Source organism: Cetorhinus maximus, chromosome 17, assembly GCF_964194155.1.
Source record: "Cetorhinus maximus chromosome 17, sCetMax3.hap1.1, whole genome shotgun sequence".
NCBI lineage: Eukaryota > Metazoa > Chordata > Chondrichthyes > Lamniformes > Cetorhinidae > Cetorhinus > Cetorhinus maximus.
Window position 1 is genome coordinate 24,482,245 of NC_135895.1, and position 14,217 is coordinate 24,496,461.

A 14,217-nucleotide genomic window follows, 5' to 3' on the forward strand; every position below is an offset into this window, starting at 1 on the left:
GGGCCTGAGATCAGCTCCAACTGTGTGGGTGGACACCCCATGCCAGTGGCTCTGAAGGTCACAATGGCCCTCAACTTCTATGCCTCTGGCTCTTTCCAGGGGTCAGTGGAGGACCTTTGTGGAGTGTCCCAATCAGCTGGCCACAGTTACATCAAGCTGGTGACAGAAGCTCAGTTCAGGCAGTAATGACATTTATTCATTTCCGTACGGACGAGGCCAGCCAGGCTGAGCGAGCCAGAGGCTTTGCAGCGATTGTTGGGTTCCCCCACGTCCAGGGTGCAATCGACTGCACACATCATGGTGCCAGTGGGTCAGCCGGGTGCATTGGTCAACAGGAAGGGATTCCAATCGATGAACGTCCAGATAGTTTGTAACCGCAAGAGGCAGATTCTGCAAGTCTGTGCAAGGTACCCTGGCAGCTCCCAAGACGCTTATATCCTGAGACACCCCCAGGTGCCAAGGCTATTCAGTGCTCCAGCCCAACTGGATAGATGGCTGCTGAGTGACAAGGGCTTTCCATTGAAAAGGTGGCTTATGACACCTCTTCGGCACCCAAGAACAGAGACAGAGCAGCATTATAATAAGAGTCATGCCTCTAAAAGGTACTAGAGAGGATCATAGGTCTTCTGAAGATGCACTTCCAATGCCTAGACCGCTCAGAGGGAGCACTACAATACCCCCCAGAGCGGGTGTCACAGATAGTGGTTGCTTGCTACGCTCTCCACAATCTGGCACTGGCAAGGGGGGACCCGTTGGAGGAAGAGGATCTTGACACAGCTCCACAGGCCACAGATGATGAATCCAGCAGTGAGTTAGAAGGGGAGTATGGTCGGGAGAATGCTGAGGGCATGGAGGCAGACCTCTGAATCCTTCAGGGAGGCAGGGACACCAGAGATGCTTTAATCAAACGCTCCTTCAACTAGGCTGCCAAAGATCTGCTTCCACCTCATGCCAGGGCTGCAGCCTCCATCCTGGGATGTCTGAAATGACCCTTTCATTTGAACCTAAAGTCACTCAGTGCCTGTGCAGTAAAGTATTGAGCCATTCATGTCCATCATTAGATACTGGCGTATCCTGCATCAAAAGAACATTGAAGCATACTCAGGCCGTTACGACAAAAGTAAAGTTTGTATAATTTTCACTCTCAAAATAAATTAATATTATCATCTCTGGTGTTCATGGCCACACCAGTAAACATATAAACAAAACATTACAGAACAGAAGATCATCTGTGAACAGTCCCTCTTATGCACGTGGTGTCTTGAACTTAGGTTTACGAGTGTTGCGTCCTGGTGACCCCCTCCCCTCGCTGCCAGCAGCATTGGAGACAGCCGGCTGGCTCTGGTGTCTTGTTGGCCTTGATGACCTCGGCGGTCATCCTCTGGTCAGTGGAACCTGTGCTGGCCCTGCCTGGGAGTGGCCATTGCCACGGCTGGCATCTCCCCAGTCATCGCAGCCTCATCAGATTCCACAGTCACTGGCAGAGGGGCGGAGGGGCTGCTGCCGCCCTCAAGGGCAGAGTGCCTTGAGAGGAGCCCGCAGAGATGACAGGCAGCCTTTGCACCAACGTGAGGCCGCTCTGGACCTCCCTGTTCGCCATTGATGGACAGGCTGGGATACTGGGTACCTCATCCATCTCCCACACTGGCACTGACCACCTGAGGTCATTGCCTGTGTGAGGGCTTGCAGGTCCGAGCGCAACCCCAGGAACCCCTGATTCTGTCCCTGTAGCTGTCTCTCCATGAGAGTCACCACTCTCTCAATGGAGGAGGCAGTGCGCTCGGCCATGAGGGTCAACGCAGTGCTCGTGCTCCGCATGGACTCCTGCACAATAGAGACCATGGCAAGGATACCCTCAGAGGTTTCCGCTAGATCCTCCCGCACATCCCTTTGGACATCCAGCATCTGCCATCTAATGGATGACTCCACAGACTCATTATCTGCCTTAAATTCAGCATCGTCCTGGTCTTCAGCAGTCCTCTGACTGCCGGCAGCGTGGGCACTCTCTGCCTCTGCCTGCACCTCAAGCGAGTGTGAAGTGCCCTCACCAATGTGCACTGACATTCTAGCCGCCGATCTAATGCCCAACGAGGTGCTGGTATCTGCACTGGTGCGTGGTTCAGAGAGCGGGTGTGACGCAGGTGCATTTGAAGCCAGGTGGTCCTCTGGTGTCAGGGGTGGCTCTCCAAGGTCCTGCGAACAAGTGGCTGCTGCCGAATCTAAGGGAGAAGAAGGAGATGTCATTACTTTAAGTCATCATGCTGTCACTGTGCATGTCAGGCACTCTGGTGAGACAATAGAGATCTGCATCATGGTGCCATCATCTTTCAATGACCAATGGGGAGTCCAGTTTTGAGGCTTCCATCAATAAAGAGACTACCCAAGAATGTTTGCACAATCCGAAACTCATCATTCTCACCTTCGTCAGAGACCCATGCCTCTCCACGACTGGCTGAGCAAGGTGGGTGGCAGCTCTCCAGCTCCAAGGTGTCCAGTTCTAATCTCACCAATATTAGGAGGTTTGGAGGCGCCTCTGCCTGCCCTTGATCTCTCTATATTGTGATGGGTCATCTTCTCCTGAAAGAACAGAGGAGCATTGATTCGTCAACTCTCTACCTGCAGCGTCATTACAGCCTGGCCAACCCCACCTGAGGAACACCTTGCAGGGCACATCCAAGTCATGGCTCTTGAGCTGCAAAGCACTCAGCCCAAGCAGCCAGGGCTCACCCACTTGGCCAGCTCCGGCGTCATTGACAGTTGGCACTCAGATTAACACCCCTGAGCTCCATGGGGGGCGGGGGGGTGGCCAGACCTTAACACTTCTCCACACTGATCCATGCCAACTCAGTACTCACCATTCCTGAGCACAGGTCATTGAACCTTTTGCAGCACTGCACCCACGTGCGCCGCACTAGGTCGTGGCTGCTGACCTCGGCTGCCACCTCCTCCCACACATTTTGTCTGGTGCGGTGGCCGCCACCTATCATCCCTGGGAACGAGGGTGTCCTGCCTGACACCCATCTCCTCCAGGAGGACCACAAGGCACTCATCCGAAAAATGGAGGGGGCTGAATGCCCACCCAACCTGCCCTCCCGCCTGACATCTCCAGCTGCTGTTGAGGCCATAGCTCCAGTCTCCAGACCGTTGACTATGATTCTCCCCTGGCAACTTTCAGGGAGCCGCCTGTGCTGTTTTTAAACCGCCTACCGGGTCATCATTGGACCCGGCGCCCGACAGGCCCCCACCCGGCCCTTCCCGACCATTGGGAAGACGTGTTTCATGCTGGGCGGGCCTTAATTGGCCAGCCAGCATGAAATCGAGGTCGTGGGCCGATTGCAGTTGGGGTCCTGTTTCCTGACCGCTCCCGGGCTGGCCAATTGCCACACCCACCAAGGGTAAAATTGTAATCCCAAGGAGCATGCAAGTCGAGCTTGCAGAATCCTACCCTATTCCTTCAGAGTACACAAATAGAACAGAGGTACATAAATGCCTACATGTATACAATCAATGATATCCTGAATTCCAGAGAAGCCATAGATATAGAAAAATATTGATCCAGATCTTCCAGTCTCTGGATAGTCGGACACCAGTCATGCCCGGGAAGATGCGCTATGGGACCCCTCAGAAGTCCCAATGCAGGGATTCCATGGGAATGGCCTGGGAAGTTTGAACTTCCGATGGTCAATTCCCCTGCTTCTAGGACTGTCTGAATTCTCCAACTCTGAGTTAGAGTCGCAGACTGAGGACAGTTTTGACTTACTTACCTGGGTAGTTATGCAGGAAATGTTAGACAAGAGAAAAGCCTGGTCCAACACCAGATTAGCCCCCAGCTCCCGACTACCCTGCCCGATTCCCCCACCGGACTAGCCCCCGACCAAACCCAACTCTCCCGACCCACCTACCCACTCACTCACCTGTCACCCAACCTACCTCCCCCACCTGCCCACCGCACCCACCTACCTACCCACATGGCAACCTACCCACTTATCTTACCCACCCTACAGACTTACCTTACATACTGACCTTCTCTCCGTAGATATTTTCAAAGCTGGTTTGGGACATTTAAACCCTTTACTTACTGAAATACGGCAGCTAGTGCTGTAAAAAGGAAGCGTGGTTTCTGAACTGATTTTCTGTGCCACTCCCTACGAGGTTTGCTGTACTGGGCAGATGTGAAGGATCCTCCATCAGTGGACTGCCCTGAAATATCGTTGGAAGGTAAGTGTGCATTTTTTTGTCTGATCAGGATCGGAAATAGGGTTTCCAATCTTGATCAGAAGATCTGGACCTATGCCAACCTCTTGCTGCGGTTCAAACCCAAGTCTGTTTAGGTCTTTGCATGGTGAAAAGTCACTTATTTTAGACAGTGTTGCACAGCAACCTAGCTGTTGGCACAGAAGTTTCTTCTATTCAGTCACAGGAAAAATATATTAAAAGTGAAGACAATGCTGATTTTCATTGTGATTGGTGATGGTGCCAATTCTTGCCAGGCCTAGTCCTGAAATGATAGCTCTTAGTGCCAACCTGCTTTTCTGTATCAGAGTCTCCTCAGGGACTTCTGTGGGGCCTTGGCAGTTGGTTCTTGCATAGCACAGATCGTGTTTGGATAACTCCTAAGGGGGTAGGTATCCCCTCTATCTTCTGACCATCTGTGTTAAATGAAGTCAGAAGCTTAGTAATTTGATTGCTATAATTCGCTTTTCTCAATGCATCAACAATCCAAAGGCTTAAACCAGTAGGTATCACAAAAGCAGGGCTGCCAAAAGATACTGGGGAGGGAGCCCTGCAAAGACTGGTGTGTGGGCTCTCCTCCCAGACTCTAGTAGTCAAGGCACTGAAGGAATTTGCTTATATATCAGGGAGGTTTGGGGAATTAGACCAGGAAATTCTGAAGTTTACATGTAAAACGGTGCAAATTTATATGTTTTGTACCCCTCCTAACTAGTAAATATTTTTCTATCAATGCTGAAAATACTAATCAGTATTAACATTCTTTATCTGTTTACTCAGCGAGATTAACTTCATATTTATGAATTTTTGGGCAATTTTGAGGGGCATGGCTTTCTTCCATGCAGCCTTTCTTGCTGCTCGCATATAATCAATAATACTAGACTTATTTTTCTCAGATCCATCATCCTTTGTTTCTCCTTAACTTAAAGTGATCTTAAAATATGCACTCTTCCTCCTCTCTTAGGTTAGTTATGTTGAAATCAACACTAAGCACATAAGCTCCTGTTTTAACTTGCTCTTTACCTGGATCGCCATGTGGAAATACTAACCATCCCCTCCCCAATCACCTTTCCTTCCTGTGATTCTTAGTGATGTCCTGCGTAACGATCTTGGACCTTTCAGTTGGGTTTCTCTAATAGCAATGTGTTAAGAATGGGCATCTATGGATAAACTAACAATATGCCATTTATCTACAGGACATAAAAGCAACAAAAACATGCCACAAGACTGCTCTGACCCTGCGCTGGGAGGCTCATATATATGCTAGCAACTACAGAAATGAATAGCACTCCTAGAGGAATACAGTGAATTCAAATGCATACTGCAGCAATTAAGCTACCCTAAAACTTGTTCATCTATGTGCATACCCAAAGGCCGCCATGTTCTGCACTTCATATGCTTTGAGTTGTTACATGATTAATAAACCTATTCAACCATTTAAAACATTATTTTACCTCTCTTTAATGATGAACATAATACAATTGTTCATATCCAATTTGAATCCTGCTTTTATTTTCCCCCAGGGTTAAAAATTTCAGTTTACATGAGTGGATGGAGTATGTGAATTCAATGAAATGAACTCTGCTACTATCCCTACAACTGGTCAAAAGTTTAATTTGTTGAACATGATGGCAAATGGGTAAACATGTGAAACTAATAATTCTATAATTTTTTTATTTGTAGAAGTATTTACAGGAACATGTTAATGTGAAATTTAAATATATTAAAAGGATACTAGTTTCTGTAATTCACCAAATACATTTCATTGCAAGATGTGTTATAATTATTTTTTTTTAAAAGGGCATTTGCAAAAGATGCTTCTAATTGTATTCCTGATTAAAGCAAAAGCCAAATCTTCGGGAATCCCTACCAAAGAGGGTTGGCACCAGGTAGAAATTAGTACATGTGTACACCCTGTGTTGCAGAACATGCAGTATCATTTCTTTTGCAATGAATGGGCTTAAGTTTAAAAATATAAACGGAAAATGCTGAAAATATTCAGCATTGGAAGCAAAGTTGATGACATTTTCTAGTTCAGATCAAGAACAGGAAACAGCACTGATATAGTCATTGGTGTTCTGGAAAGAGAGATGAGGGAGGGAACCTGAGTATAGGGCTGGAACAAAGAATTTCCATATATCCCATGAAAATGCAGCTAGGTGTAGCTAGGACCAGCATTTCCTCTATTTTTTTGTGCGTGACCTATTTGGCTTGATGCCACAACCAAACATATTTACCCTCACTCCATGATTTGTCCACTCTTCAATCATCCCAACTTCCCCTTCCTTTCCCACTGCACCTTTCTACGCAAGCACAGGAGATGCAACACCTTCACTTTTAACTCCTCCCCACCCTCCAGGGCTGCAAAAGCGATTTACTTATACTTTTTATTTAGTATACTGTATTTACTGTTCAATTTGTAGCCTCCTCCTACATTAGAGACTAAATGCCAAATTGGATGGCCACTTTGCAGTATATCCCCATTGAATCCGCAAGTGTGATCCCAAGTTTCTGGTTCCCTGTCATTTTAATTATCTGCCCCGCTTCTGTTCTGTCCTCCTGAGGCCCTGCCCTGGGGGAATGGCAATGGCACTGTAGAGCATCAACCTGCTGTTCTGTCTCAGGATGACAGCTTTTGTGCTCCCATCACTGCCACTCTTCCAATGCCTTTGCTGTTGCCTGCCAGCTAGCCAGCACAGAATGCAGCTATTTATGTGGAGATGGTACATTGCAAAGTAGGGCCTTCTAGGGCCAGAGCTGTGTAAGGCCATCCTACAAGGCCATCTGCAGCCTGCCTTCCCACTGAAAGTCAGCAGTCTTCTAGATATGCTGTAGCCACTGCATGCAACATCTGCAAAGCAACATGTATGGAGTCAAGGGAACCTTGCAACATGAGGAAGTCTGCTATCCTGCATGTATGCTCTGCATGATTTTCTCAAGAGAGAAGGCAATGTATTCCCCTCGCTTCACCTACGTGTGTAAGCTACCTCCCTTACAGAACAGTGGACAGCAAGCTGCAACATGTTGGCAATGTCCCCTGCTCTAGCCTGAGAGACCGACGCAAGGAATTACATGACCACAGTCACCTACAAAGCCACTTGCAGTGCTGGCCTCGCCTTGTTTTGAGGCCACAGATCTGCCTGCAAGGGGCAGCAGATTTTAGTGAGCAACGTCTTAGTGAAGTGGAGACTCGCACACACTGTTCCTGGCTTAGATTGAAGGTCCTGAGTAGGCATAGCCTCTTGCAGAGATTTCTTCTCCCTCTTTGAACAGTCTCTGTTTTTTCTAACTGTCATGTTGCCGGCCAGGGGCAACAAACCATAGCATTGATAACTGGGAGCAAATGATGTGAGCAGAACCCTTGAAAAGTGAGAATCAAGGACCTTCACTACGTGCCACATCACCCCCCAACTTTAATAACAGTATTGTACAAACTACCAAACACTTATATTAACTCAGCAACAGCCAGTAGAAATCAATCAGCAATTAACCGAAAAGCAATATTTGATGCCTTTAAATACATAGAAACTAGGAGCAGGAGTAGGCCATTCGGCCCTTCGAGCCTGCACCACCATTCATTATGATCATGGCTGATTATCCAACTCAATTGCCTGCACCCGCTTTCTCCCCATACCCTTTGATCCCTTTCATCCCAAGAGCTATATCTAACTCCTTCTTGAAAGCATACAATGTTTTGGTCTCAACTACTTTCTGTGGTAACAAATTCCACAGGCTCACCACTCTCTGAGTGAAGAAATTTCTCCTCATCTCAGTCCTAAATGGTCTTCCCCATATCCTCAGACTGTGACCCCTGGTTCTGGACTCCTCCACCATCGGGAACATCCTTCCTGCATCTACCCTGTCTAGTCCTGTTAGAATTTTATAGGTTTCTGTGAGATCCCCCCTCATTCTTCTGAACTCCAGCGAATATAATCCTAATTGACTCAATCTCTCCTCATATGTCAGTCCCGCCATCCCAGGAATCAGTCGCTGCACTCCCTCTATAGCAAGTACATCCTTCCTCAGATAAGGAGACCAAAACTGCACACAATATTCCAAGTGTGGTCTCACCAAGGCCCTGTACAATTGAAGCAAGATATCCCTGTTCCTGTACTCGAATCCTCTGGCTATGAAGGCCAACATACCATTTGCCATCTTTACCACCTGCTGCACCTGCATGCTTACCTTCAGCGACTGCAGATAATAGCACTAGTGAGGGATCCTATCTGCTGTTGAACACATGTGCAAAATTAAGCAATGGTATTAGCAGGAGCGTTGAGGTTGAAAATGGCACCTCCTCAGTCAAGTCAGTGTTACAAGCCGATTGACAATTTGGACTGTCTACGCTGCACACTTCCGGCACACGCTCCCCATTGTCCGTACCGGCACAGCCCGCACCAGAAGTGTGCAAGCGCAGCACTGACGCCATGCTGGACCCACAACAGCAGCTATAGTGCCGAAAATACTGGTCATTATGCTTCATGAAAGACTTCCTCAGCAACACGGTAATTTCAGACAAAAGCAAAATACTGCAGATGCTGAAAATCTGAGATAAAAACAAAATATGCTGCAAATATTCAGCAGGTCAGGCAGCATCTGTGGAGAGAAGCAGAGTTAATGCTCTAAGAATTTGATTTAAAGCACTCAAATAGAAACTGCCTCCAGCTTCTGATAATTGTTTACTGAATTATCTGCAGTTCAAAACAATAGCATAACCTTAAAATACAATCTTTTTTATCAAACTAAAACACATAACAGAATTACCATATTTACAAGTGAACAGAATCCAACCCCTTTGTTTAGAAATGTATCATGTGAACATTTTAATTGATTATAAATATATGCACATCAATATTTGCAGAAGCTAGATGAGTTCGTCCATCCAAATGACGATGAGATAAGCCCATTTAAAAAATGATCTATTAGATCTGTAATGGCAAAAGGTTCACTTATCAAAATATATAAAAGGGACATTTGTTAATTTGGGACATACTTTATTAGTGTAATTTAATTTACATTTTAAAAACATCACTTTTCATTTATACTACATTAACTCATAAATATTTTTACAGGCTTGTTATAACATACTTCTTTTATTAGAAGTAGATAAAATAATCTAAAACCACAAAAGAAATCCACATTTTAAAATATCCAAACTGCTATTTAAAGTTGATGAGTGCTGCTTGCTATTTTCAGAAGATTATTGCCTTCCTAGTTTGTTGACTTGTTGCACTGTTAGTCTCTGTGTGATTAACTTTTGTGCCAGTTCTGGACTGGAAAGTAAAATGAGAATCTCACGTTCTGTTGATTATGGAGTATTTGAGTTCTCTGTCTGAAGAATCTTCAATGCACAGCAATAGGTAATGTCAAGATGCTCATCAGACAAGAGCAGACATAAACAGCTTCAAGATCATGATCGATGGAGGCAGCATCAAGGTCACCGTCAAACAAGACTAATTGCAACCAGTAATGTTACCAGAAAGGTTAGGTTTCCACAGATGTAGATTGTTAATACCATAATTTTAAACCTATGACCCTGTAATTGTAGAATTGAACAATGAGTATAAGTTGAATTTACGTTTCTGCTGTATTACAGTATTTCTGCATTTGTGATTTACATGAAAATAATTGAGAGCTTTCTATACTTCTGATACTATCAGTAAAAAAGTATTTAATAAAAACCTGAAGTTAAAATTGTGTACCTGTGGGTCAATCAATTCACTTGAATCCATTATCTCCATTTTATCTTCTCTTTTCTGTGCTATAAAAGGTTGGAATCAAATTCATTATTCGGAGTAATTGAGAAATATTTTTGGTTTAAAATGATGAAGGTATATACTAATCATGCACTAATATGGCACAAAAGATTTCATACCTATAAGCAAAATGACATAACACAGTCAAACTACAGCTTTTGCATGGCCAGTTGCTGGTAACATAATGTGAGTAAAGTTTAACCTTCAGCTCTCCTGGTGCAATGTTTTCTTCCCACTGGGAATGGATTATGAGGAATTAACATTCCTCATCATATTCTGTGCCCAAATTCCCATTATTTCGTGGTACATGAAGCTTTATCAGAAGCATTGAAAATAAAATTGGCCTTGGGATAGGTAACTAACCTAAATGTTGCATGGAAATTGCTGCAAAGTAAATTTTATATTTAAAACTTAATTTTCTTCTGAGCAAGCTGAACACCTTCCATTTATACAAAGCACAAGAATTAGGAGCAGGAGTAGGCCATTCGGCCTAGAGCCTGCTCTGCTATTCGATAAGGTAGTGGTTGATCTGATGGTGGTCTCAATTCTACTTTCCTGTCTCCCCACCTCATAACCCTTGACTCATTGATCAAAAATATATCTAACTCAATGACCCAGCCCCCACTGCTCACTGGGGAAGAGAATTCCACAGACCGACAACTCTCTGAGAGAAAAAAAATTCTCATCTCAGTCTTAAATGGGAGACCCCTAATTTTTGTCTCTAAACTTTGTCCCTAATTCTAAGCTCTCCCACAGGTGGTAATATCCTCCCAGCATCCGCCCTGTCAGGTTATTAAATTATTTTTCTGGCGATCCACAATCCGGCAAATGATAGTCAACGTGTTTTTAGACAGGAATATCTTGCCTGGAAAGTCTGGAGTGACTTGTTATTTACAGCCTGGAGTGGAAGTGCCTGAGAAGTGACCTTATTGAGTATATACGATAGCAAATGGTGAAGCTACAATGCAGGACCACATGCAAGATAAAGAGGGGAAGCAGTATGCTATAAACAGAGAGAAGACATCCCACAGTCAAAATATCAGAACAAGGCTCTGCACAACCAGTCATGAATGGTGGTGGACAATTAAGCAGTTCAAGATGGCAGCTCACCACCACCTCATCAAGGGCAATTAAGGATGGGAAATAAATGCTGGTCTTGCCAGTGACACTCACTTTCTGTAAACTAACAAAAAAAAGATAAACAGTGGAGGTAGAATAAGGGGACACTGGTTTAAACCAGTAAGGAGTATCTTTAGGACTGATGTCAGGACTTCCTTTGAGCAGATGGTGATCAGCAACTCTTTAGTCTTGCCCCTTTGTTGGGAGCCTTTGTAAGGGGCCACCTGTAAATGCTCCACATTTTTAAAATCATTGTGGTTTTCAAAATTCCTCAGCACCGCTACAAAAATCCAGACATTTTGAATTGCAGTTATCTCCTACATCAACATAGTAAATTAAGGAATTATAAAACAAACTGAAATTGATAAAAAGAACTACTGACCTTTACACATGATTATGTAATTATGCACCTCTAGAATTAGTTCAGTTGCAACATGCCAAACTATGAATCCAACCATGACTAAAGTATCCCATGGGTTATAGAGGTCTAAGGCTGGCAGATCCATTCCAAGAAAGATTGATGCAACTATGTGAAGGTAAAATAAGCAATTGATTTATTTTTTTCTGATTGGCAATTTCTACTGAGAAATCTTTTATAGGAATGTTCAGTAATCTAATTGTGAGGGATAGAAAAATGCTACTTTTCACAAATCCAATTATATTCTGCAGACACAAATGCAGAGAAGGTTGAAAGGAGGTTTGACAGGTGTTCAAGATCAGGAGGAGTCTAGATTGAATCGATAGAAACTGTTTCCATTGGATGAAGGGTCGAGAACCAGAAGACACAGATTCAGGTAACTGGTCAAAGCACCAAATAGACATGAGGAAAACATTTATATGCATCTGGAATGCACTGCCTGAAAGTACGGTGGAGGCAGATTCAATCAAGGCTTTCAAACGAGAATTGGATAAGTACCTGAGAAAAATAAAATTGCAAGGTTAAGAGAAAAGGGCAAGGATATGAGACTCATTAAATTGCTCTTGCAGTGAGCCAGCACAGGCTTAATGAATCAAATGGCCTCTCTCTGTTCTGTAGCCATTCTATAATTTATAATGCATAAAACATAAGGGGTAATCTTATTTGAGCTGATGTTTGGTGTCAGAGGATAGCACAGGCTACTCTTGGTACATTGTCACCATTGTTGATGCATCTGCAAAATGTCTGATTTAAGGGAGAAACAGTGGTCACCAAAGAAAAAGATAACCATCTATTATGTAATTATGTCATCTATTAATGACAGAAAGACGCTTTTGTGACACCATGCCCTTCAAAATTAAATAATGTTTTTGGCAAAGAATTACCAAATGCTTTTGAACATTTACTTCTTTAAAGGTATACCTTAGTACCTCTCAATGTTTCTTTTTCATCATGAAACATGAAGGATTGAGATGGAAAAAACAGAGAAACTGTTTCTAACAGCTAAAGGGTGGCTAATGATTGAGCACAATTTAATTTGATGAGTGGTTATGATTTGGAATGCATTTGGAATTTATGTGGTGGATACAGATTCAACGGTAACCTTCAAAAAGACTTGAAGGGGAAAACAAATTGCAGCAATATGGGGCAAGAGTGGGACTAACTGGATTGTTCTTCATAAGACCTGTGCAGATGTGAAGAGCCAAATGGCGGCCTCCTGTGCTGTACTGTTCTATAATTCCCAAACTTCAACTGGCACAACTTGGCAATCAAGATACTGGGTAGGAAACCTGGTTGGAAACCCGTTCTTGATCTAGCCATTCAAAGCTGCTTAAAAGAGGCACTAATTAATGTGATCTCCAATTTTCTGACACTCCCGACTGAAAGATGCAGCATCTATTCCATGCTTCTTCCAGAAGCCATGTTGAGGACATGATTTCACCAATACGCCACGAAACAGCACATTGACACATCAGTCTCTAGTGTGCATTTAACTGATTTACTGGAAGGAAATCCACCTAAAGCTTACATCAAATTTTACAAACATCTTTACTAATTAGATGAAAAACATTTGTTTTAAATTCCAGCCAACAAGGCTATCAGTTTTTCCGTTCAGTAAATGTACATACTTACTTGCCATTGTTCTAGCAAAGGTGCCTGTAGCCCAATGCACCCAGTTAAAAATATACCGCCTGCAGAAGATAAAAAAAAAGTTAGAAAAGTTGGGCTGAGGTCCATGCCTCTTTTAAAGGTTGTGCTTTTCATTTGTCTTTAAGATATTTTAGAATTGTTTCAGTTTTCTTTCTAATGACCAAAGATTGTAACACAGAAAACAGTAACAAAATATATTAAAACTAATATTGTTATACCTACCTGGGTGTTTGTTGTTCTGGTCTGAAGATGGCCATAATCGGCTGAAGAATTACCAGTGTAAGAATCATACAGCCAAAGTATGGATGGGCACCTGCACACTGGGAAGAGTGTGGAGTTAATGTATTGGTAATGCATCTTACAAACATTACTCATTCAGAACTCCCTCCTGAACTTAACTACAGTAAAAAGCAAAGGAATAAAAATGGAAATAACTCAGCAGGTCAGGCAGCATCTGTGGAGAGAGAGACAGAGTTGACGGGCCAAATTTTCCGGTCTCTAGATCGTTGGAGACCAGATGTATAACAGAAGATGCACATCGGGACCCTGTGGAAGTCCTGACGTGTGGATCTCCATAGTAGGCCATGGACAGAGACAACAGAGTGAGAGCAAGATGGAGAATTAAAACGACAGGTCACCGGAAGCTCAGAGTCATGCTTGAGGACTAAAAGGAGGTGGTCCTCAAAGCTGTCACGCAGTCTGCGTTTAGATTCCCCAGCGTAAAGGAGATCGTATTTTGAGCAGCAAATTCAGTATACTAAATTGAAAGAAGTACACATAAGTCACTGCCTGAACTGGAAGCAGTGCTTTGGGCCTTGGACAGTGAGGAGAAAGGAAAGTAAAAGGCAGGTGTCACAACTCCTGCGCTTAGATGGAAAGGTGCCGTGGAAAGGGAGTGAGTGCTGGGGTGATTGATGCGTGGGCCAGGGTGTCACGGAGGGAATGCTGGAAGGGGAGGGGAGGGGAAGATGTGTTTGGTGGTAGCATCATGCTGGAGGTGGCGGAAATTAATGATCTGTTGAATTCAGAGTTTGGTAAGATGGG

General features: G+C 44.1%; 2 protein-coding genes across 2 annotated transcripts in view; one reads left to right on the forward strand and one right to left on the reverse strand.

Annotated features, from left to right (window-relative positions):
* Nucleotides 1-5,845, forward strand: part of LOC144692827 (uncharacterized) — a 59,712-nt gene extending 53,867 nt beyond the window's left edge. Inside the window, exon 3 of the mRNA XM_078561900.1 lies at nt 5,427-5,845. Within this exon, the coding sequence (XP_078418026.1) occupies nt 5,427-5,497 (71 nt within the window). The 3' untranslated portion in view covers nt 5,498-5,845. The remainder of the gene's footprint in view (nt 1-5,426) is intronic.
* A 2,282-nt stretch (nt 5,846-8,127) lies between these two features.
* frrs1b (ferric-chelate reductase 1b) overlaps nt 8,128-14,217 on the reverse strand; it is a 40,432-nt gene continuing 34,342 nt past the window's right edge. The window contains exons 11-15 of the mRNA XM_078560856.1: nt 13,396-13,493; nt 13,156-13,214; nt 11,488-11,631; nt 9,933-9,991; nt 8,128-9,766 (exon numbers count right to left, since the gene is read on the reverse strand). Coding sequence (XP_078416982.1) covers nt 9,674-9,766; nt 9,933-9,991; nt 11,488-11,631; nt 13,156-13,214; nt 13,396-13,493 — 453 coding nt within the window. The 3' untranslated portion in view covers nt 8,128-9,673. The remainder of the gene's footprint in view (nt 9,767-9,932; nt 9,992-11,487; nt 11,632-13,155; nt 13,215-13,395; nt 13,494-14,217) is intronic.